General features: G+C 45.0%; 1 protein-coding gene across 1 annotated transcript; it reads right to left on the bottom strand.

The window, feature by feature from the left end:
* Positions 1-2,473: 2,473 nt before the first annotated feature.
* On the bottom strand, positions 2,474-21,524 carry LOC135516517 (endophilin-A1-like). The gene is made up of 10 exons (XM_064940864.1): positions 21,300-21,524; positions 19,249-19,317; positions 18,716-18,788; positions 18,113-18,256; positions 17,636-17,769; positions 15,341-15,401; positions 14,718-14,818; positions 7,034-7,137; positions 6,391-6,605; positions 2,474-5,679 (listed from the first exon to the last, which is right to left on the bottom strand). The coding sequence occupies exons 1-10, from the start codon at positions 21,342-21,344 to the stop codon at positions 5,483-5,485; spliced, it is 1,143 nt and encodes a 380-aa protein (XP_064796936.1). The 5' UTR covers positions 21,345-21,524; the 3' UTR covers positions 2,474-5,482.
* Between the last annotated feature and the right edge of the window lie 3,584 nt (positions 21,525-25,108).

Raw genomic sequence — 25,108 nt, 5'->3', positions numbered from 1 at the left:
GGGTAGTGCACTACTTTAGACCAGGGCCTATAGGGATAGCGCACTACATTAGACCAGAACCTATAGGGGTAGTGCACTACATTAGACCAGGGCCTATAGGGTAGTGCACTACTTTAGACCAGGACCTATAGGGGTAGTGCACTACTTTAGACCAGGACCTATAGGGGTAGTGCACTACTTTAGACCAGGGCCTATAGGGTAGTGCACTACTTTAGACCAGGACCTATAGGGGTAGTGCACTACTTTAGACCAGGACCTATAGGGTAGTGCACTACTTTAGACCAGCACCTATAGGGATAGCGCACTACTTTAGACCAGGGCCTATAGGGTAGTGCACTACTTTAGACCAGCACCTATAGGGATAGTGCACTACTTTAGACCAGGGCTTAATCGGCCTCCACATCATCGGCGCATGGGGAGCAGTTGTTCGGCGTTAACTGCCGTGCTCAAGGGCAGAACGGCAGATTTGTCCACCTTGTCAGCTCTGGGATTTCGACCTCTGACAGAGACAACTGTTTATTGACCTCTGACAGAGACAACTGTTTATTGACCTCTGACAGAGACAACTGTTTATTGACCTCTGACCGGTATAACTGTTTATTGACCTCTGACAGAGACAACTGTTTATTGACCTCTGACAGAGACAACTGTTTATTGACCTCTTACAGAGACAACTGTTTATTGACCTCTGACAGGTATAACTGTTTATTGACCTCTGACAGAGACAACTGTTTATTGACCTCTGACAGAGACAACTGTTTATTGACCTCTGACCGGTATAACTGTTTATTGACCTCTGACAGAGACAACTGTTTATTGACCTCTGACAGAGACAACTGTTTATTGACCTCTGACAGAGACAACTGTTTATTGACCTCTGACAGAGACAACTGTTTATTGACCTCTGACAGGTATAACTGTTTATTGACCTCTGACAGGTATAACTGTTTATTGACCTCTGACAGAGACAACTGTTTATTGACCTCTGACAGAGACAACTGTTTATTGACCTCTTACAGAGACAACTGTTTATTGACCTCTGACAGGTATAACTGTTTATTGACCTCTGACAGAGACAACTGTTTATTGACCTCTGACAGAGACAACTGTTTATTGACCTCTGACAGAGACAACTGTTTATTGACCTCTGACAGAGACAACTGTTTATTGACCTCTGACAGGTATAACTGTTTATTGACCTCTGACAGGTATAACTGTTTATTGACCTCTGACAGAGACAACTGTTTATTGACCTCTGACAGGTATAACTGTTTATTGACCTCTGACAGAGACAACTGTTTATTGACCTCTGACAGGTATAACTGTTTATTGACCTCTGACAGGTATAACTGTTTATTGACCTCTGACAGAGACAACTGTTTATTGACCTCTGACAGAGACAACTGTTTATTGACCTCTGACAGAGACAACTGTTTATTGACCTCTGACCGGTATAACTGTTTATTGACCTCTGACAGAGACAACTGTTTATTGACCTCTGACAGAGACAACTGTTTATTGACCTCTGACAGAGACAACTGTTTATTGACCTCTGACAGGTATAACTGTTTATTGACCTCTGACAGAGACAACTGTTTATTGACCTCTGACAGGTATAACTGTTTATTGACCTCTGACAGAGACAACTGTTTATTGACCTCTGACAGAGACAACTGTTTATTGACCTCTGACAGAGACAACTGTTTATTGACCTCTGACCGGTATAACTGTTTATTGACCTCTGACAGAGACAACTGTTTATTGACCTCTGACAGAGACAACTGTTTATTGACCTCTGACAGAGACAACTGTTTATTGACCTCTGACAGGTATAACTGTTTATTGACCTCTGACAGAGACAACTGTTTATTGACCTCTGACAGAGACAACTGTTTATTGACCTCTGACAGAGACAACTGTTTATTGACCTCTGACAGGTATAACTGTTTATTGACCTCTGACAGAGACAACTGTTTATTGACCTCTGACAGAGACAACTGTTTATTGACCTCTGACAGAGACAACTGTTTATTGACCTCTGACCGGTATAACTGTTTATTGACCTCTGACCGGTATAACTGTTTATTGACCTCTGACAGAGACAACTGTTTATTGACCTCTGACAGAGACAACTGTTTATTGACCTCTGACAGGTATAACTGTTTATTGACCTCTGACAGAGACAACTGTTTATTGACCTCTGACATAGACAACTGTTTATTGACCTCTGACAGAGACAACTGTTTATTGACCTCTGACCGGTATAACTGTTTATTGACCTCTGACAGAGACAACTGTTTATTGACCTCTGACCGGTATAACTGTTTATTGACCTCTGACAGAGACAACTGTTTATTGACCTCTGACAGAGACAACTGTTTATTGACCTCTGACAGAGACAACTGTTTATTGACCTCTGACAGAGACAACTGTTTATTGACCTCTGACCGGTATAACTGTTTATTGACCTCTGACCGGTATAACTGTTTATTGACCTCTGACCGGTATAACATACATAATATAGGAAACAACAGAAGCCTATGTACATAGGTAACATCATCTTCATCCTCACCACTATCATCCTCATGTCACAGTTCTTATTTTATTCACTTTTTAAACGTCAACACTAAACCTTAAATGTCCCAGCATGCAATATATTGGACCCGATTACAGTCTATACAACCAGAGATATACTGTATATAGATCCATCTATTGCTATCAATACAACCAGCTCTGTGTTTCTACCAGTCTTCAGTTAGTTCAACCAGCTCTGTGTTTCTACCAGTCTTCAGTTAGTTCAACCAGCTCTGTGTTTCTACCAGTCTTCAGTTAGTTCAACCAGCTCTGTGTTTCTACCAGTCTTTAGTTAGTTCAACCAGCTCTGTGTTTCTACCAGTCTTCAGTTAGTTCAACCAGCTCTGTGTTTCTACCAGTCTTTAGTTAGTTCAACCAGCTTCCGTGCAGGGTCAGACACAGATATTATACACTGAGCGAGGGAGAGAGAGAGAGAGAGGTGGGGAGAGAGAGAGAATGAGAGCGAGAGAGCATGAGAGAGAGAGAGAGAGAATGAGAGAGAGAGAGGTGGTGAGAGAGAGAGAGAGAGGTGGGGAGAGAGAGAGAGAGAGAGAGGTGGGGAGAGAGAGAGAATGAGAGTGAGAGAGCATGAGAGAGAGAGAGAGAATGAGAGAGAGAGAGGTGGTGAGAGAGAGATAGAGAGAGAGAGAGAGGTGGGGAGAGAGAGAGAGAGGTGGGGAGAGAGAGAGAGAATGAGAGAGAGAGAGCAGAAAAAGATAGCGCTTGAGATTGCTGGTGTAGAAGAGATAAAAACAGGACAATACATTACTTGTAGGTAGGAACAGGGTTGGAGTTAAAACCTACAGGAGGGTCTCTCTCTCCAGGAACAGGGTTGGAGTTACCTACAGGAGGGTCTCTCTCTCCAGGAACAGGGTTGGAGTTAAAACCTACAGGAGGGTCTCTCTCTCCAGGAACAGGGTTGGAGTTAAAACCTACAGGAGGGTCTCTCTCCAGGAACAGGGTTGGAGTTAAAACCTACAGGAGGGTCTCTCTCTCCAGGAACAGGGTTGGAGTTAAAACCTACAGGAGGGTGTCTCTCTCCAGGAACAGGGTTGGAGTTAAAACCTACAGGAGGGTCTCTCTCCAGGAACAGGGTTGGAGTTAAAACCTACAGGAGGGTGTCTCTCCAGGAACAGGGTTGGAGTTAAAACCTACAGGAGGGTCTCTCCAGGAACAGGGTTGGAGTTAAAACCTACAGGAGGGTGTCTCTCCAGGAACAGGGTTGGAGTTAAAACCTACAGGAGGGTCTCTCTCCAGGAACAGGGTTGGAGTTAAAACCTACAGGAGGGTGTCTCTCCAGGAACAGGGTTGGAGTTAAAACCTACAGGAGGGTCTCTCTCCAGGAACAGGGTTGGAGTTAAAACCTACAGGAGGGTCTCTCTCCAGGAACAGGGTTGGAGTTAAAACCTACAGGAGGGTCTCTCTCCAGGAACAGGGGTGGAGTTACCTACAGGAGGGTCTCTCTCCAGGAACAGGGTTGGAGTTAAAACCTACAGGAGGGTGTCTCTCCAGGAACAGGGTTGGAGTTTAAACCTCCAGGAGGGTTTCTGTGTTGTATTCCAGTCCAGTGACTCCGCTCCAGACATTATTATAAGAGTTTCTGTGTTGTATTCCAGTCCAGTGACTCCGCTCCAGACATTATTAGGAGGGTTTCTGTGTTGTATTCCAGTCCATTGACTCCGTTCCAGACATTATTAGGAGCCGTCCTCCCCTCTCCACTGCTCTACACAGGAATCCATCTTTAAAATCCCCTCCGTAATACAGACATTATTAGGAGGGTTTCTGTGTTGTATTCCAGTCCATTGACTCCGTTCCAGACATTATTAGGAGCCGTCCTCCCCTCTCCACTGCTCTACACAGGAATCCATCTTTAAAATCCCCTCCGTAATACAGACATTATTAGGAGGGTTTCTGTGTTGTATTCCAGTCCAGTGACTCCGCTCCAGACATTATTAGGAGGGTTTCTGTGTTGTATTCCAGTCCAGTGACTCCGCTCCAGACATTATTAGGAGCCGTCCTCCCCTCTCCACTGCTCTACACAGGAATCCATCTTTAAAATCCCCTCCGTAATACAGACATTATTAGGAGGGTTTCTGTGTTGTATTCCAGTCCAGTGACTCCGCTCCAGACATTATTAGGAGGGTTTCTGTGTTGTATTCCAGTCCAGTGACTCCGCTCCAGACATTATTAGGAGGGTTTCTGTGTTGTATTCCAGTCCAGTGACTCCGCTCCAGACATTATTAGGAGGGTTTCTGTGTTGTATTCCAGTCCAGTGACTCCGCTCCAGACATTATTATAAGAGTTTCTGTGTTGTATTCCAGTCCAGTGACTCCGCTCCAGACATTATTAGGAGCCGTCCTCCCCTCTCCACTGCTCTACACAGGAATCCATCTTTAAAATCCCCTCCGTAATACAGACATTATTATAAGGGTTTCTGTGTTGTATTCCAGTCCAGTGACTCCGCTCCAGACATTATTAGGAGCCGTCCTCCCCTCTCCACTGCTCTACACAGGAATCCATCTTTAAAATCCCCTCCGTAATACAGACATTATTATAAGGGTTTCTGTGTTGTATTCCAGTCCAGTGACTCCGCTCCAGACATTATTAGGAGCCGTCCTCCCCTCTCCACTGCTCTACACAGGAATCCATCTTTAAAATCCCCTCCGTAATACAGACATTCACCACTGCAGCACACTGACCCCCCGAGGGGCATGAAGCACACGATTCTTCATCTCTCTTTTTATTATTCTCCTCCTCTTCTTCGTCTATCAGCAGAATCCTGTACAATTGCAGTCTTTTGTTCCTCAAAGTTGTGAAAAGCGTCACATAAGCGAAGAGAAGAAGGCGTGGCTTAGGTTAGGCAGAGGCGGGGGGGGGGGGGGGATTGGGTGGGGTCGGGGGTACGGCCCTAATGTGGAAGTGGAACCAGGATATCTACGTAGTTGATGGGGAAGAAACCTGATTGGCCGTTGATCATGCCCTCGTACCAGTTATCGTCGATCTGATTGGTTAGGGTGATGACGTCGCCCTCCTTGAAGCCCATCTCACCCTCGTTCTCCGGGTCAAAGTCATATAGCGCCCGGCAGCACGGCTGGTCCATAGGAACTGGGGGAGGGAGGGAGGGGGAGGGAGACGGTGAGAGAGGGGGAGGGAGACGGTGAGAGAGGGGGAGGGAGACGGGGAGAGAGGGGGAGGGAGACGGTGAGAGAGGGGGAGGGAGATGGGGAGAGAGGGGGAGGGAGACGGTGAGAGAGGGGGACAGACAGACATACTAGTTGAATAGTTTTCATACTGTATTACAGGTTGGGCCTGTCATGTCTGTGTGTCTGTCTGTGTGTCTGTCTGTCTGTCTGTCTGTGTGTGTGTGTGTCTGTCTGTGTGTGTGTGTGTGTGTCGGAATGTGTGTCTGTCTGTGTGTGTGTGTCTGAGTGTGTGTGTGTCTGTCTGAGTGTGTGTCTGTCTGCGTTTGTGTGTCTGTCTGCGTTTGTGTGTCTGTCTGCGTGTGTGTGTCTGTCTGCGTGTGTGTGTCTGTCTGTGTGTGCGTCTGTCTGTGTGTGCGTCTGTGTGTGTGTGTCTGAGTGTGTGTCTGTCTGCGTGTGTGTCTGTCTGTCTGAGTGTGTGTCTGTCTGAGTGTGTGTCTGTCTGTGTGTGTGTGTGTGTGTCTGTCTGTGTGTGTGTCTGTCTGTCTGCGTGTGTAACTCTGTGTTGTTGTTTGTGTCAAGCTGCTTTGCTTTATCTTGGCCGGGTCGCAGTTGAAAATGAGAACTTGTTCTCAACTAGCTGGTTAAATAAAGGTGTGTCTGTGTGTATTCTCACCAGGGGAGCGCCCAGGAGTGCGTTGGGGACCTGGGGAGCGGGCGGGGCCTGGGGAGCGGGCGGGGCCAGGGGAGTGGGTGGGTCCTGGGGAGCGGGCGGGGCCTGGGGCGGTGTTGAGCCCCTCATTGTGGCTGTCGCTGGGGGGAAGCAGCTCCAGGACCATCCGGGGTTTAGGAACATACTCCTTCTTGGGTTTATCCTGTGCCTCCCGAATCCTGGAGACAACACACAGAAAACGGACAGAGGTCAGAGGTCAGGACAGAGGTCAACACACAGAAAACGGACAGAGGTCAGGACAGAGGTCAACACACAGAAAACGGACAGAGATCAGAGGTCAGGACAGAGGTCAACACACAGGAAACGGACAGAGGTCAACACACAGGAAACGGACAGAGGTCAGAGGTCAAGACAGTGGTCAACACACAGGAAACGGACAGAGGTCAGGTCAGAGGTCAACACACAGGAAACGGACAGAGGTCAGGTCAGAGGTCAACACACAGGAAACGGACAGAGGTCAGAGGTCAACAAACAGGAAACGGACAGAGGTCAACAAACAGGAAACGGACAGAGGTCAACAGAGGCAGACGCATCTCCACAGACCACAGTGTGTGTGTGTGTGTGTGTCTGTGCGTGTGTGACTGACCTCTCGTGCACCTTGCTGGAGAGCTGCTGTAGTATTTCTGTAGCTTGTCTGTGATACTCCACCTGGGCCTGGACCAACGCTGCTAGCTGACTCACCTGCTCAATCTACACAAACACACACACATGGAAAAGTGTCTCCTTAAAGTTCTTAAAGTCTAGAGAGAGAGAGAGAGAGAGAGAGAGAGAGGGAGACAGGGAGAGTGAAAGAGACAGACAGAGAGAGACAGAGAGAGTTTAATGTATATATACAGTATATCACAAAAGTGAGTACACCCCTCACATTTTTGTAAATTTTTATTTATTTATTTTATTTCACCTTTATTTAACCAGGTAGGCAAGTTGAGAACAAGTTCTCATTAAAATTGCGACCTGGCCAAGATAAAGCAAAGCAGTTCGACACATACAACAACACAGAGTTACACATGGAGTAAAACAAACATACAGTCAATAATACAATATAAACAAGTCTATATACGATGTGAGCAAATGAGGGGAGATAAGGGAGGTAAAGGCAAAAAAGGCCATGGTGGCAAAGTAAATACAATATAGCAAGTAAAACACTGGAATGGTAGATTTGCAGTGGAAGAATGTGCAAAGTAGAAATAAAAATAATGGGGTGCAAAGGAGCAAAATAAATAAATAAATACAGTAGGGAAAGAGGTAGTTGTTTGGGCTAAAATATAGGTGGGCTATGTACAGGTGCAGTAATCTGTGAGCTGCTCTGACAGTTGGTGCTTAAAGCTAGTGAGGGAGATAAGTGTTTCCAGTTTCAGTGCTTTTTGTAGTTCGTTCCAGTCATTGGCAGCAGAGAACTGGAAGGAGAGGCGGCCAAAGAAAGAATTGGTTTTGGGGGTGAGTAGAGAGATATACCTGCTGGAGCGTGTGCTACAGGTGGGAGATGCTATGGTGACCAGCGAGCTGAGATAAGGGGAGACTTTACCTAGCAGGGTCTTGTAGATGACATGGAGCCAGTGGGTTTGGCGACGAGTATGAAGCGAGGGCCAGCCAACGAGAGCGTACAGGTCGCAATGGTGGGTAGTATATGGGGCTTTGGTGACAAAACGGATTGCACTGTGATAGACTGCATCCAATTTGTTGAGTAGGGTATTGGAGACTATTTTGTAAATGACATCGCCAAAGTCGAGGATTGGTAGGATGGTCAGTTTTACAAGTGTATGTTTGGCAGCATGAGTGAAGGATGCTTTGTTGCGAAATAGGAAGCCAATTCTAGATTTAACTTTGGATTGGAGATATTTGATATGGGCCTGGAAGGAGAGTTTACAGTCTACGTCACCTAAGTATTTGTAGTTGTCCACGTATTCTAAATCTGAGCCGTCCAGAGTAGTGATGTTGGACAGGCGGGTAGGAGCGGGTAGCGATCGGTTGAAGAGCATGCATTTAGTTTTACTTGTATTTAAGAGCAATTGGAGGCCACGGAAGGAGAGTTGTATGGCATTGAAGCTTGCCTGGAGGGTTGTTAACACAGTGTCCAAAGAATGGCCAGAAGTATACAGAATGGTGTCGTCTGCGTAGAGGTGGATCAGAGACTCACCAGCAGCAAGAGCGACCTCATTGATGTATACAGAGAAGAGAGTCGGTCCAAGAATTGAACCCTGTGGCACCCCCATAGAGACTGCCAGAGGTCCGGACAGCAGACCCTCCGATTTGACACACTGAACTCTATCAGAGAAGTAGTTGGTGAACCAGGCGAGGCAATCATTTGAGAAACCAAGGCTGTCGAGTCTGCCGATGAGGATGTGGTGATTGACAGAGTCGAAAGCCTTGGCCAGATCAATGAACACGGCTGCACAGTAATGTTTCTTATCGATGGCGGTTAAGATATCGTTTAGGACCTTGAGTGTGGCTGAGGTGCACCCATGACCAGCTCTGAAACCAGTTTGCATAGCAGAGAAGGTATGGTGAGATTCGAAATGGTCGGTAATCTGTTTGTTGACTTGGCTTTCGAAGACCTTAGAAAGGCATGGTAGGATAGATGTAGGTCTGTAGCAGTTTGGGTCAAGAGTGTCCCCCCCTTTGAAGAGGGGGATGACCGCAGCTGCTTTCCAATCTTTGGGGATCTCAGACGACACGAAAGAGAGGTTGAACAGGCTAGTAATAGGGGTGGCAACAATTTCGGCAGATAATTTTAGAAAGAAAGGGTCCAGATTGTCTAGCCCGGCTGATTTGTAGGGGTCCAGATTTTGCAGCTCTTTCAGAACATCAGCTGAACGGATTTGGGAGAAGGAGAAATGGGGAAGGCTTGGGCGAGTTGCTGTGGGGGGTGCAGTGCTGATGACCGGGGTAGGAGTAGCCAGGTGAAAAGCATGGCCAGCCGTAGAAAAATGCTTATTGAAATTCTCAATTATGGTGGATTTATCAGTGGTGACAGTGTTTACTATCTTCAGTGCAGTGGGCAGCTGGGAGGAGGTGTTCTTATTTTCCATGGACTTTACAGTGTTCCAGAACGTTTTTGAGTTAGTGTTGCAGGAAGCAAATTTCTGCTTGAAAAAGCTAGCCTTGGTTTTTCTAACTGCCAGTGTATAATGGTTTCTAGCATCCCTGAACAGCTGCATATCACGGGGGCTGTTCGATGCTAATGCAGAACGCCATAGGATGTTTTTGTGTTGGTTAAGGGCAGTCAGGTCTGGGGAGAACCAAGGGCTATATCTGTTCCTGGTTCTAAATTTCTTGAATGGGGCATGTTTATTTAAGATGGTTAGGAAGGCATTTTTTTTAAATATCCAGGCATCCTCTACTGACGGGATGAGATCAATATCCTTCCAGGATACCCCGGCCAGGTCGATTAGAAAGGCCTGCTCGCTGAAGTGTTTCAGGGAGCGTTTTACAGTGATGAGTGGGGGTCGTTTTTTCCCGCTGACCCATTACGGATGCAGGCAATGAGGCAGTGGTCACTGAGATCTTGGTTGAAGATAGCAGAGGTGTATTTAGAGGGCAAGTTGGTTAGGATGATATCTATGAGGGTGCCCGTGTTTAAGGCTTTGGGGAGGTACCTGGTAGGTTCATTGAATAATTTGTGTGAGATTGAGGGCATCAAGTTTAGATTGTAGGATGGCTGGGGTGTTAAGCATGTTCCAGTTTAGGTCGTCTAGCAGCACGAGCTCTGAAGATAGATGGGGGGCAATCAGTTCATATATGGTGTCCAGAGCACAACTGGTGGCAGAGGGTGGTCTATAGCAGGCGGCAACGGTGAGAGACTTGTTTTTAGAGAGGTGGATTTTTAAAAGTAGAAGTTCAAATTGTTTGGGTACAGACCTGGATAGTAGGACAGAACTCTGCAGGCTATCTTTGCAGTAGATTGCAACACCGCCCCCTTTGGCAGTTCTATCTTGTCTGAAAAGGTTGTAGTTTGGAATTAAAATTTCAGAATTTTTGGTAGTCTTCCTAAGCCAGGATTCAGACACAGCTTGAACATCTGGGTTGGCAGAGTGTGCTAAAGCAGTGAATAGAACAAACTTAGGGAGGAGGCTTCTAATGTTAACATGCATGAAACCAAGGCTATTACGGTTACAGAAGTCGTCAAAAGAGAGCGCCTGGGGAATAGGAGTGGAGCAAGGCACTGTAGGGCCTGGATTCACCTCTACATCGCCAGAGGAACAGAGGAGGAGTAGAATAAGGGTGCGGCTAAAAGCAATAAGAATTGGTCGTCTAGAACGTCTGGAACAGAGAGTAAAAGAAGGTTTCTGGGGGCGATAAAATAACATCAAGGTATAATGTACAGACAAAGGTATGGTAGGATGTGAATACAGTGGAGGTAAACCTAGGTATTGAGTGATGAAGAGAGAGATATTGTCTCTAGAAACATCATTGAAACCAGGAGATGTCATTGCATGTGTGGGTGGTGGAACTAATAGGTTGGATAAGGTATAGTGAGCAGGACTAGAGGCTCTACAGTGAAATAAGCCAATAAACACTAACCAGAACAGCAATGGACAAGGCATATTGACATTAAGGAGAGGCATGCTTAGTCGAGTGTTCAAAAGGGTCCAGAGAGTGGGGAGGTTGGTTGGGGGTCACGGCGATCCAGACAGCCAGCCAGGCCATCGATAGCAAGCTAGCATAGGATGGACGTCTGTTATTAGCCACCTCTTGCGCTCCGTCAGTAGATTAGTGGGGTTCCGTGTGGTAGAGGGGACCAATCCAAATCACACAACAACAACAAAAATAAAAACAATAGATATAGCTAGAGGCCCAGAAGAAGAAAAAAATAACAATAAAAATAAATAAATAAATTGTCCGATTATCTATTCAGATAGCAGCCGATAAGACAACTAATGGCTAGCAGGCCGCAGATGGGCGCCCAGGCAACGTCGCGACGGAGGAACCAGACGGATAACTCCCTCGGGTAGACAATGTCGGCAGTTCAGCCGTGAAGGCCCGGTGGGGTTCCGCGCAGGCAGCAAAACGGGTCCGTACAGGTGACCGCAGCCCAGGAGCGATTGATGGAACTCCTCAGCTGGCTAGCTCCGGAATCGACGAAAACTCCAACTAGCTTCCGATTAGCTTCTGGATTAGCTTCTGGCTAGCTCCTGGCTAGCTTCTGGCCAGTTTCCGGCCAGCTCCTGACCCAGCTTATGATTAGCTTCTGGATTAGCTCCTGGCTAGCTTCTGGCTAGCTCCTGGCTAGCTTCTGGCTAGTTTCTGGCTAGCTTCTTTGAGTTTGGAGTTTCTGGCTAGCTTCTTTGAGTTTGGAGTTTCTGGCTAGCTTCTTGGATGATTTCAGACTTGAGGTAAATAATAATTTTTTATACTTTTTTATAAATATAAATTGGTGAGGCGGGTTGTAGGAGAGTGTTTTGAGGATGAGTTTATGGAAAATTTAAATAAAAAAAGTAGGAAAAAAGTTGTAAATATATATATATATATATATATATATACGGGACACGACAAGACGAGGACAAATGACGTCTGAACTGCTATGCCATCTTGGTTGACAGTGCAAATACAGTGCCTTTCGAAAGTATTCGGCCCCCTTGAACTTTGCGACCATTCTAACACCTGGATATGTTTATTTTTGAACCATTCCATTGTAGATTTTGCTTTATGTTTTGGATCATTGTCTTGTTGGAAGACAAATCTCCGTCCCAGTCTCAGGTCTTTTGCAGACTCCATCAGGTTTTCTTCCAGAATGGTCCTGTATTTGGCTCCATCCATCTTCCCATCAATTTTAACCATCTTCCCTGTCCCTGCTGAAGAAAGGCAGGCCCAAACCATGATGCTGCCACCACTATGTTTGACAGTGGGGATGTTGTGTTCAGGGTGATGAGCTGTGTTGCTTTTACGCCAAACATAACGTTTTGCATTGTTGCAAAGTTCAAAGTTCAATTTTGGTTTCATCTGACCAGAGCACCTTCTTTCACATGTTTGGTGTGTCTCCCAGGTGGCTTGTGGCAAACTTTAAACAACACTTTTTATGGATATCTTTAAGAAATGGCTTTCTTCTTGCCACTCTTCCATAAAGGCCAGATTTGTGCAATATACGACTGATTGTTGTCCTATGGACAGAGTCTCCCACCTCAGCTATAGATCTCTGCAGTTCATCCAGAGTGATCATGGGCCTCTTGGCTGCATCTCTGATCAGTCTTCTCCTTGTATGAGCTGAAAGTTTAGAGGGACGGCCAGGTCTTGGTAGATTTGCAGTGGTCTGATACTCCTTCCATTTCAATATTATCGCTTGCACTGTGCTCCTTGGGATGTTTAAAGCTTGGGAAATCTTTTTGTATCCACATCCGGCTTTAAACTTCTTCACAACAGTATCTCGGACCTGCCTGGTGTGTTCCTTGTTCTTCATGATGCTCTCTGCGCTTTTAACGGACCTCTGAGACTATCACAGTGCAGCTGCATTTATACGGAGACTTGATTACACACAAGTGGATTGTATTTATCATCATTAGTCATTTAGGTCAACATTGGATCATTCAGAGATCCTCACTGAACTTCTGGAGAGAGTTTGCTGCACTGAAAGTAAAGGGGCTGAATAATTTTGCACGCCCAATTCTTCAGTTTTTGATTTGTTAAAAAAGTTTGAAATATCCAATAAATGTCATTCCACTTCATGATTGTGTCCCACTTGTTGTTGATTCTTCACAAAAAAATACAGTTTTATATCTTTATGTTTGAAGCCTGAAATGTGGCAAAAGGTCGCAAAGTTCAAGGGGGCCGAATACTTTCGCAAGGCACTGTATTTGAGTATATCTTTTCATGTGACAAGACTGAAGAAATGACACTTTGCTACAATGTAAAGTAGTGAGTCTACAGCTTGTATAACAGTGTAAATTTGCTGTCCCCTCAAAATAACTCAACACACAGCCATTAATGTCTAAACCGCTCGCAACAAAAGTGAGTACACCCCTTAGTGAAAATGTCCAAACTGGGCCCAAAGTGTCAATATTTTGAATGGCCACCATCATTTTCCAGCACTGCCTGAACCCTCTTGGGCATGGAGTTCACCAGAGCTTCACAGGTTGCCAAAAATGTGAGGGGTGTACTCACTTTTATGATATACTGATATACTGTATATATGTATATAAGTCGGAAGTTTACATACACTTTAGCCAAATACACTTAAACTCAGTTTTTCACAATTTTCACAATTCCTGACATTTAATCCTAGTAAACATTCCCTGTTTTAGGTCAGTTAGGATCACCACTTTATTTTAAGAATGTGAAATTTCAGAATAATAGTAGAGAGAATTATTTATTTCAGCTTTTATTTCTTTCATCACATTCCCAGTGGGTCAGAAGTTTATATACACTCAATTAGTATTTGGTAGCATTGCCTTTAAATTGTTTAACTTGGGTCAAACGTTTCAGGTAGCCAGCCTTCCACAAGCTTCCCACAATATGTTGGGTGAATTTTGGCCCATTCCTCCTGACAGATCTGGTGTAACTGAGTCAGGTTTGTAGGCCTCCTTGCGCGCACACACTTTTTCAGTTCTGCCCACACATTTTCTATGGGATTGAGGTCAGGGCTTTGTGATGGTCACTCCAATACCTTGACATTGTTGTCCTTAAGCCATTTCGCCACAACTTTGGAAGTACGCTTGGGGTCATTGTCCATTTAGAAGACACATTTGCGACCAAGCTTTAACTTCCTGACTGATGTCTTGAGATGTTACTTCAATATATCCACATAATTTTCTTGCCTCATGATGCCATCTATTTTGTGAAGTGCACCAGTCCCTCCTGCAGCAAAGCACCCCCACAACATGATGCTGCCACCCCCGTGCTTCACGGTTGGGATGGTGTTCTTCGGCTTGCAAGCCTCCCCCTTTTCTTCCAAACATAACAATGGTCATTATGGCCAAACAGTTCTATTTTTGTTTCATCAGACCAGAGGACATTTCTCCAAAAAGTACGATCTTTGTCCACAAGTGCAGTTGCAAACTGTAGTCAGGGCTTTTTTTATGGCGGTTTTGGAGCAGTGGTTTCTTCCTTGCTGAGCGGCCTTTCTTGAAGCGGCATCTTCACAAGGTCCTTTGCTGTTGTTCTGGGATTGAGAGACAGACATACAGACAGACAGGCCTGCAGGCAGACAGGCAGGCAGGCAGACAGGCAGGCAGGCAGACAGACAGACAGGCAGACAGACAAGCAGACAGACAGACAGACAGGCAGGCAGGCAGGCAGACAGACAGACAGAGATAACAGAGATAACAGAGATAACTTACATCACTCTCCAGCAGGTTGAACATGCTCTGCTCTGCCACTTCTTTGGACTCATCAAACTTCTCCAGCGCCTGTCTGATCTCCTCCTCCAGGACTCCTTTACCTACAATTATAGAACAAGTTACAATAGTAATAATAATAATAATCACCATGACGATAATAATAATCCCATCTCCTTTACCTACAATTACAATAGTAATAATAATAATCACCATGACGATAATAATAATCCAATCTCCTTTACCTACAATTACAATAGTAATAATAATAATCACCATGACGATAATAATAATCCCATCTCCTTTACCTACAATTACAATAGTAATAATAATAATAATCACCATGACGATAATAATAATCCCATCTCCTTTACCTACAATTACAATAGTAATAATAATAATCACCATGACGATAATAATAATCCAATCTCCTTTACCTACAATTACAATAGTAATAATAATAATCACCATGACGATAATAATAATCCCATCTCCTTTACCTACAATTACAATAGTAATAATAATAATCACCATGACGATAATAATAATCCAATCTCCTTTACCTACAATTACAATAGTAATAATAATCATCACCATGGCGATAATAATAATCCCATCTCCTTTACCGTGACGTTTCTTCTTATAGTCAAAGTCCAGGCGGCGTCCCTGCATCTTCTTCAGGTGGTGCTGCAACAACATCTTTAATTCACTTCATCATTTATTTAAAAATGTAGCTCATTTATTTATTACATTTATTTAAAATGTAGCAAGTTTATTTATTTCACTTATTTAAAATGTAGCTCGTTTATTTATTTCATTTATTTAAAATGTAGCTCGTTTATTTATTTAATTTATTTAAAACGTAGCTCGTTTATTTCATTTATTTAAAATGTATCTCAATTATTTATTTCATTTACTTAAAATGTAGCTCATTTATTTATTTAAAATGTAGATCATTTATTTATTTAATTTATTTAAAATGTAGATCATTTATTTATTTCATTTATTTAAAATGTAGATCATTTATTTATTTCATTTATTTAAAATGTAGCTCGTTTATTTGACATGTATTTCAGACTTATTGATTTATTTAAGATTGATTTAAGTAATAATACATATTATTCTATTGATTATTTTAGGGGGCTTACTAGCCGCTACCGATCCCTTTTTCCTTTTCTACTTGTTTTGTCTGTGTTCCTTTTCACACCTGGTGTCAATTGCGTTTATTTCTGTGTGTATATATATATATATGCCAAGAGGCTCCTAAATAGCTTCTACCCCCAAACCATAAGGCTCCTGACCAGCTAATTAAATGGCTACTTGGACTGTTTGAGGTCCACAGCTGTTGTATTCGGCGCATGCGACAAATAACATTTGATTTGATTTTGATTTGATAGATATACATCTTTTGAAAATATATGTTCCTTCATTATTTTCCTCTACCCCTCCCACCCCTCCCCTAATTGGAGTAAACTAATGAACAACTTCCAGGTTACACATACTATATTATGGACACATTATATCATACAAGAGTTATATTTGGTTTGTTTTTACTCCTGTCCTTCCTCTACCCTCAACCTCTCCCATCTATTACTGATGTCCTTCCTCTACCCTCAACCATCTATTACTGATGTCCTTCCTCTACCCTCAACCATCTATTACTGATGTCCTTCCTCTACCCTCAACCATCTATTACTGATGTCCTTCCTCAACCATCTATTACTGATGTCCTTCCTCTACCCCCAACCATCTATTACTGATGTCCTTCCTCTACCCTCAACCATCTATTACTGATGTCCTTCCTCTACCCCCAACCATCTATTACTGATGTCCTTCCTCTACCCCCAACCATCTATTACTGATGTCCTTCCTCTACCCTCAACCATCTATTACTGATGTCCTTCCTCTACCCCCAACCATCTATTACTGATGTCCTTCCTCTACCCCCAACCATCTATTACTGATGTCCTTCCTCTACCCTCAACCATCTATTACTGATGTCCTTCCTCTACCCTCAACCATCTATTACTGATGTCCTTCCTCTACCCTCAACCATCTATTACTGATGTCCTTCCTCTACCCTCAACCATCTATTACTGATGTCCTTCCTCTACCCTCAACCATCTATTACTGATGTCCTTCCTCTACCCCCAACCATCTATTACTGATGTCCTTCCTCGACCCTCAACCTCTCCCATCTATTACTGATGTCCTTCCTCTACCCTCAACCATCTATTACTGATGTCCTTCCTCTACCCTCAACCATCTATTACTGATGTCCTTCCTCTACCCTCAAGAAGAAAAAGAAACGCACACCTATTAAGACGAGGTGCTGGCTAGCGGAGTAGAAACTTGAAAATAAAAGAGAGCCGCACACTCTTGGAGCTCAGATGCAAAAATTTAACACCAACATTTCGACAGTCAAGCTGTCTTCATCAGGGTATAATCACAAACACTGCGGGATGACTCGTTTATATCGTGTCAAAGGACACAGGTGTCTGTAATCATGGCCAGGAGTGGCCTAATATCATTGGTTAATAATCAAATATTAAAATGTCATACAAAGAACAGCATACAAACAAATGGATAACATTCGATCATAGATTAATTTGACATTTTATTTTTGTATTGCGGAGAGATTCTAATTGTGGTTTTAAAAGAAAACATGAATCATCAGCGTACAATGACACCTTTGTTTTTAAGCCCTTATAGTTATTCACATTTACAGTTATTCAATGTTTACAATGTATTCAAAAAGTTTTTTAGCATTTATTTATAATATTTATATACCATTCATATATTTAAAATATATCTACATTATTTAATATTAATTTAACAACAACTTCTGTCGCTACCTGTATCTCTTTTAATGTCTTTTTCCTGTAGGTTCTGTAGTGGATCAATAAAGTTCTGATATCTACCTGTATCTCTTTAATGTCTTTTTCCTGTAGGTTCTGTAGTGGATCAATAAAGTTCTGTTTGACCTCCATATCCAGGGCATCCTTCACTTCCCCCAGCTCACCCATGCTCTCCCCAGCATCTAGGAGAGCCAGACCTGGAGGAGGGAGGAGGGAGAGAGGGGTGGGAGAGGCAGAGGGGAGGGAAGGAGAGGGGGAGGGATGGAGGGAAGGAGAGGGGAGAGAGGCAGAGGGGAGGGAAGGAAGGAGAGGGGGAGGGAGAAGGGGAGGGAGGGAGGGAGAGGGAGGGAGGGAGGGAGAGAGAGAGGAGGGAGGGAGGGAGGTGACAAGATCTCATATGGATCATTGAGGTCTATTTTTGACGTATTAATTCCGGTTACAAGTGTGTGTGTGTGTGTGTGTGTGTGTGTGTGTGTGTGTGTGTGTGTGTGTGTGTGTGTGTGTGTGTGTGTGTGTGTGTGTGTGTGTGTGTGTGTGTACCAAAGCATGACTGTTCTCCCAGCTCCCGTCCAAAGCGCTGCATGGCCTCACCCAGTAGAGTCTCAGCCTGGGGGTAACCCATCCCCTTCTCCTGTCCTCTGATCTTAGACATGGTCCCTATTAGACTCAGCTTGGCCCTGGACGCTGGGGGGAAAGGGGAGGGGAGTGAGAGAGGAGAGAGAAGAGAGAGAGAGACCGAAAAAAAGAGGAAGAGAGAGAGAGAGAGTGAGAGAGAGAAGAGAGAGAGAGAGAGAGACAGAGAGGAGAGAGAGACAGAAAAAGAGAGAGAAGAGAGAGAGAGAGCCCGAGAGAGACAGAGAGAGAGAGAGAGACAGACAGACAGACAGACAGACAGACAGACAGACAGACAGACAGACAGACAGAGAGAGAGAGAGAGAGAGAGAGAGAGAGAAAAGAGAGAGAGAGAGACAGACAGACAGACAGACAGAGAGAGAGAGAGCGTGAAAGAGAGAGACAGAGAGAGAAAGAGAGAGAGAGAGAGAGAGAGAGAGAGAGACAGAGAGAGAGAGAAAGAGAGAGAGAGAGAGACAGAGAAAGAGAGAGAGAGAGAGAGAGAGAGAGAGACAGTGTGTGTGTTGTCACCTGGGTTGGGCTGTAGGTATTCTGTAGTTTTGGTCATGATGTCCAGCACTGCTCTACCAGTGGTGTCCACCTTCTACACACACACACAGACACACACGCACACACGCACACGCACGCACGCACACACACACACACACACACACATTTCACGTTACATTGTTTGTGTTTCCGGTTGTTCTGACAGTGTCTAACAGTCAGTCCACTAAGGTAGGTTAGACCATAGGAATGTAATGAATGAATGTGGTAACAACAACACATACCACAGTTAGTAAACCTTCCTCAATAAATCATGGATATCAGTGCTAGTAAGACAAGTCTACCTCAACAAGGTCATGCTAAAAACAAGGTCATGCTAAAAACAAGGTAATGCTAAAAACAAGGTAATGCTAAAAACAAGGTCATGCTAAAAACAAGGTAATGCTAAAAACAAGGTCATGCTAAAAACAAGGTCATGCTAAAAGCAACCTACTTTTAGACTAGGAATGAGTGAATCTAACACAGTATTGCTCTGTACAGAAGAACAGAATGGTGACCTTTTCCATCTGAAGGAAGTCATCATCAAGTTTGGTTCCTTCTGCTCCTCCAACCTTCTCACTGACTTTCTACAGAGAGAGAGAGAGAGAGAGAGAGAGAAAGAGAAAGAGAGAGATGGAAAGAGAGAGACAGAGGAGAGAAGGGAAGGGAGAGAGAGATAGACAGAGAGAGAGAGAGATGGAAAGAGAGAGGAGGAGAGAAGGAAAGAGAGAGAGAGAGAGAGGGAAAGAGGGAGAGGGGGTGGAGGGAGACAGAGAGAGAGAGAGAGATGGAAAGAGAGAGACAGAGGAGAGAAGGAAAGGGAGAGACAGAGAGATAGACAGAGAGAGAGAGATGGAAAGAGAGAGACAGAGAGAGAGAGGAGGAGAGAAGGAAAGAGAGAAGGAAAGAGACAGAGAGAGAGAGGGAAAGAGAGAGAGAGAGATGGAAAGAGAGAGACAGAGGAGAGAAGGAAAGGGAGAGACAGAGGGAGAGAGAGATGGAAAGAGAGACAGAGAGAGAGAGGAGGAGAGAAAGAAAGAGAGAAGGTAAGAGAGACAGAGAGAGAGAGAAGGAAAGAGAGAGAGGGGGGTGGAGGGAGACAGAGAGAGAGAGAAGGAAAGAGAGAGAGGGGGGAGTGGAGAGAGACAGAGAGAGAGGGGGAGTGGAGAGAGACAGAGAGAGGGGGGAGTGGAGAGAGACAGAGAGAGTGGGGGAGTGGAGAAAGACAGAGAGAGAGGGGGGAGTGGAGAGAGACCGAGAAAGAGACAGAGAGAGAGAGAAGTACAACGTAAATCACCAAATAACAATTAGACCCAATCAAATCATGAGAAAGCAAAAAGATAATTACTTGACACATTGGAAAGAATTACCAAAAAAACAGAGCAAACTAGAATGCTATTTGGCCCTACACAGAGAGTACACAGTGGCAGAATACCTGACCACTGTGACTGACCCAAAATTAAGGAAAGCATTGACTATGGACAGACTCAGTGAGCATAGCCTTGCTATTGAGAAAGGCCGCCGTAGGCAGACATGGCTCTCAAGAGGAGACAGGCTATGTGCACACTGCCCACAAAATGAGGTGGAAACTGAGCTGCACTTCCTAACCTTCTGCCCAATGTATGACCATATTAGAGACACAATTGGTGCAAAAAAGTATTTAGTCAGCCACCAATTGTGCAAGTTCTCCCACTTAAAAAATTACACCTGTAATTTTCATCATAGGTTCACTTCAACTATGACAGACAAAATGAGAAAAAAAATCCAGAAAATCACATTGTAGGATTTTTTATGAATTTATTTGCAAATTATGGTGGAAAATAGGTATTCGATGATGACATGCTGGCTGCCCCACCACCACAGAAAGCACTGAGCTAGACTGAAACACCCGCATGTTGGAGCTGCTTTATTCAAGAAAGCAAAAAAGGAGAACCTGATTGTATGCAGCTTTATAAACTCAAATAATAATTTTTACATTGTTTGCAAACAATTAATGCCAAAAAAACATGCAAAACAGGCAATCCCCACCCCCACCCACCCACCCACCTTTCCACTGGGCACACACACACAATCCATGTCTCAATTGTCTCAAGGCTTAAAAATCCTTCTTTAACCCGTCTCCTCCCCTTCATCTACACTGATTGAAGTGGATTTAACAGGTGACACCAATAAGGGATCATAGCTTTCACCTGGATTCACCTGGTCAGTCTATGTCATGGCGAGAGCCGGTGTTGTTAATGTTTTGTCCACTCAGTGTATGTTCTACAAAGAGACATTTCTATTGCATCCTTTGGAACAGGCGAGCCATGTAGGCTAGTGATGGTATGTTAGGCCTATGGGTTTGGGAGCCAGCCACAGATACATAGACAATGTAGCCTAACGATATTGTGTCTTTAACATCTCAATCACAATTCTCTCTCCTTTCCCTTCTTGACAAGTCCACAATGATTTAAGAATACCTGCCATTGTATTCACTGTAGCTGTGTTGATCAGCTGTCACCATCGAAACAAAAATAGTCTACCCGATCGAGGTACGGATAGAGACACAGCACCGTTAACGGAAACCTACCTGGGTGGCTTTGTGAAACTGCTTTTTCAGCCCCGCGACAGACATCGCTCTCGTTCGACCAGATGTCCACTTGCGTTCACCAAGTAATCCACGATTATCCACCCTCTGGGTTTCAAAACAAGGAATTATAATCCGCTTTTCTTTCTTTCTATCGAGTGTTTTGCCGTTGCATAGACTAGTCTACACTGGTGTCCTCTCGTCATAACAGAATGAATCGCTCTATCCAAATACAACCAGCGAAATCATTCGGACTGGCATTCCATGCTATCTGGGATCCTTGGGACGTCCATTTTTTAATATATTTTTTAAAACCTTTATGGCAAGTCAGTTAAAGAACACATTCTTATTTTCAATGACGGCCTAGGAACAGTGGGTTAACTTCCTGTTCAGGGGCAGAACGACAGATTTGTACCTTGTCAGCTCGGGGATTTGAACTTGCAACCTTCCGAAAACTAGTTTAATGCTCTAACCACTAGGCTACCCTGCCTCCCCATTGAAGTCTCTAACCCTTTGAAGTTGACATTTCAAATGGTTAGGGTACGGGTTAGGGTAAGGGTTAAGGTAAGGGTTATGGTTAGGGTAAGGGGTAAGGTTAGGGTTTAGGCAGTGCCTGATTTGGGGATGAAAGGAGTGCATGAAGTCGGTCCCCTAACCCTAACCCCTAACCCCAACTCCTAACCCCTAACCCTAACCCTAACCAAAGGACATTATGCTATGAACCCTAGAGTTATAACCATAACCCCTAACCCCTAACCCCTAACCCTAACCAAATGACATTATGCCATAAACCCTAGGGTTATAACCCTAACCCCTAACCCTAACCCCAACCCCTAACCCTAACCCCTAACCCCAACCCCTACCCCTAACCCCTAACCCTAACCAAATGACATTATGCTATGAAACCTAGAGTTATAACCCTAACCCCAACCCCTAACCCCTAACCCCTAACCCCTACCCCTAACCAAATGACATTATGCCATAAACCCTAGGGTTATAACCCTAACCCCAACCCCTAACCCCTAACCCTAACCAAATGACATTATGCTATAAACCCTAGGGTTATAACCCTAACCTCTAACCCCCAACCCCTACCCCTAACCCCAACCCCTAACCCCTACCCCTAACCCTAACCAAATGACATTATGCTATAAACCCTAGGGTTATAACCCTAACCCCTAACCCCTAACCCCTACCCCTAACCCCTAACCCTAACCCCTAACCCTAACCAAATGACATTATGCTATAAACCCTAGGGTTATAACCCTAACCCCAACCCCTAACCCCTAACACTAACCCCTAACCCTAACCCCTAACCCCTAACCCTAACCCCTAACCCCTAACCCCTAACCCTAACCAAATGACATTATGCTTTAAACCCTAGGGTTATAACCCTAACCCCTAACCCTAACCCCTAACCCCTAACCCTAACCAAATGACATTATGCTATAAACCCTAGGGTTATAACCCTAACCCCTAACCCCAACCCTAACCCCTAACCCCAACCCTAACCCCAAACCTAACCCCTAACACTAACCCCAACCCTAACCCTAACCCCAACCCTAACCCCAACCCTAACCCCTAACCCTAACCCCAACCCTATCGAGACCTCTGATTATTCACTGTTAAAGGCTTCATAAACCGTTTCCATGACTCCTCCGTGGCTTTTAACCACATGTTCATGCCTATTATTATAGCCTCCATGAAAAGGCATATTATCCAGCCCAGTGGTATGACTGACACTGGAATGCTGCTGTGTCTGATTCCATGTCGACCGACCATCTTCTGCCGTTGTGCCCTTGATCGTGGCACCTAAACCACCACAAAGTAGAACTGCACGGTTAGTCTCATGATGTCAACACGTGGTCAACCCTCCGCCTGGAGAGCTGCTGGCTGTGCAGGTTTGGTTTAAACACCCAAGTCTGCTTATTACAGTCCTGTTGAGCAGATGATGTTTAGGCTACAATGTTTGAACAAAAGCTTGGCCACCCAGTAACTATCCCGGAGGATGATTGGCCACCCAGTAACTATCCTGGAGGATGATTGGCCACCCAGTAACTATCCTGGAGGATGATTGGCCATCCAGTAACTATCCTGGAGGATGATTGGCCACCCAGTAACTATCCTGGAGGATGATTGGCCACCCAGTAACTATCCTGGAGGATGATTGGCCATCCAGTAACTACCCTGGAGGATGATTGGCCACCCAGTAACTATCCTGGAGGATGATTGGCCATCCAGTAACTACCCTGGAGGATGATTGGCCACCCAGTAACTATCCTGGAGGAGGATTGGACACCCAGTAACTATCCTGGAGGATGGTTGGCCACCCAGTAACTATCCTGGAGGATGATTGGCCACCCAGTAACTATCCTGGAGGATGATTGGCCACCCAGTAACTATCCTGGAGGATGGTTGGCCACCCAGTAACTATCCTGGAGGATGATTGGCCACCCAGTAACTATCCTGGAGGATGATTGGCCACCCAGTAACTATCCTGGAGGAGGATTGGCCACCCAGTAACTATCCTGGAGGATGATTGGCCACCCAGTAACTATCCTGGAGGATGATTGGCCATCCAGTAACTACCCTGGAGGATGATTGGCCACCCAGTAACTATCCTGGAGGATGATTGGCCACCCAGTAACTATCCTGGAGGATGATTGGCCATCCAGTAACTACCCTGGAGGATGATTGGCCACCCAGAAACTATCCTGGAGGATGATTGGCCACCCAGTAACTATCCTGGAGGATGATTGGCCACCCAGTAACTATCCTGGAGGAGGATTGGCCATCCAGTAACTATCCTGGAGGATGATTGGCCACCCAGTAACTATCCTGGAGGAGGATTGGCCACCCAGTAACTATCCTGGAGGATGATTGGCCACCCAGTAACTATCCTGGAGGATGATTGGCCATCCAGTAACTACCCTGGAGGATGATTGGCCACCCAGTAACTATCCTGGAGGATGATTGGCCACCCAGTAACTATCCTGGAGGATGATTGGCCATCCAGTAACTACCCTGGAGGATGATTGGCCACCCAGTAACTATCCTGGAGGAGGATTGGACACCCAGTAACTATCCTGGAGGATGGTTGGCCACCCAGTAACTATCCTGGAGGATGATTGGCCACCCAGTAACTATCCTGGAGGATGATTGGCCACCCAGTAACTATCCTGGAGGATGATTGGCCACCCAGTAACTATCCTGGAGGATGGTTGGCCACCCAGTAACTATCCTGGAGGATGATTGGCCACCCAGTAACTATCCTGGAGGATGGTTGGCCACCCAGTAACTATCCTGGAGGATGATTGGTCACCCAGTAACTATCCTGGAGGATGATTGGCCACCCAGTAACTATCCTGGAGGATGATTGGCCACCCAGTAACTACCCTGGAGGATGATTGGCCACCCAGTAACTATCCTGGAGGATGATTGGCCACCCAGTAACTATCCTGGAGGATGATTGGCCATCCAGTAACTACCCTGGAGGATGATTGGCCACCCAGTAACTATCCTGGAGGAGGATTGGACACCCAGTAACTATCCTGGAGGATGGTTGGCCACCCAGTAACTATCCTGGAGGATGATTGGCCACCCAGTAACTATCCTGGAGGATGATTGGCCACCCAGTAACTATCCTGGAGGATGATTGGTCACCCAGTAACTATCCTGGAGGATGATTGGCCACCCAGTAACTATCCTGGAGGATGATTGGCCACCCAGTAACTATCCTGGAGGATGATTGGCCATCCAGTAACTATCCTGGAGGATGATTGGCCACCCAGTAACTATCCTGGAGGATGATT

This window comes from Oncorhynchus masou, chromosome 27 (assembly GCF_036934945.1).
Source record: "Oncorhynchus masou masou isolate Uvic2021 chromosome 27, UVic_Omas_1.1, whole genome shotgun sequence".
NCBI lineage: Eukaryota > Metazoa > Chordata > Actinopteri > Salmoniformes > Salmonidae > Oncorhynchus > Oncorhynchus masou.
This window is presented reverse-complemented; position numbering and strand designations above follow the sequence as displayed.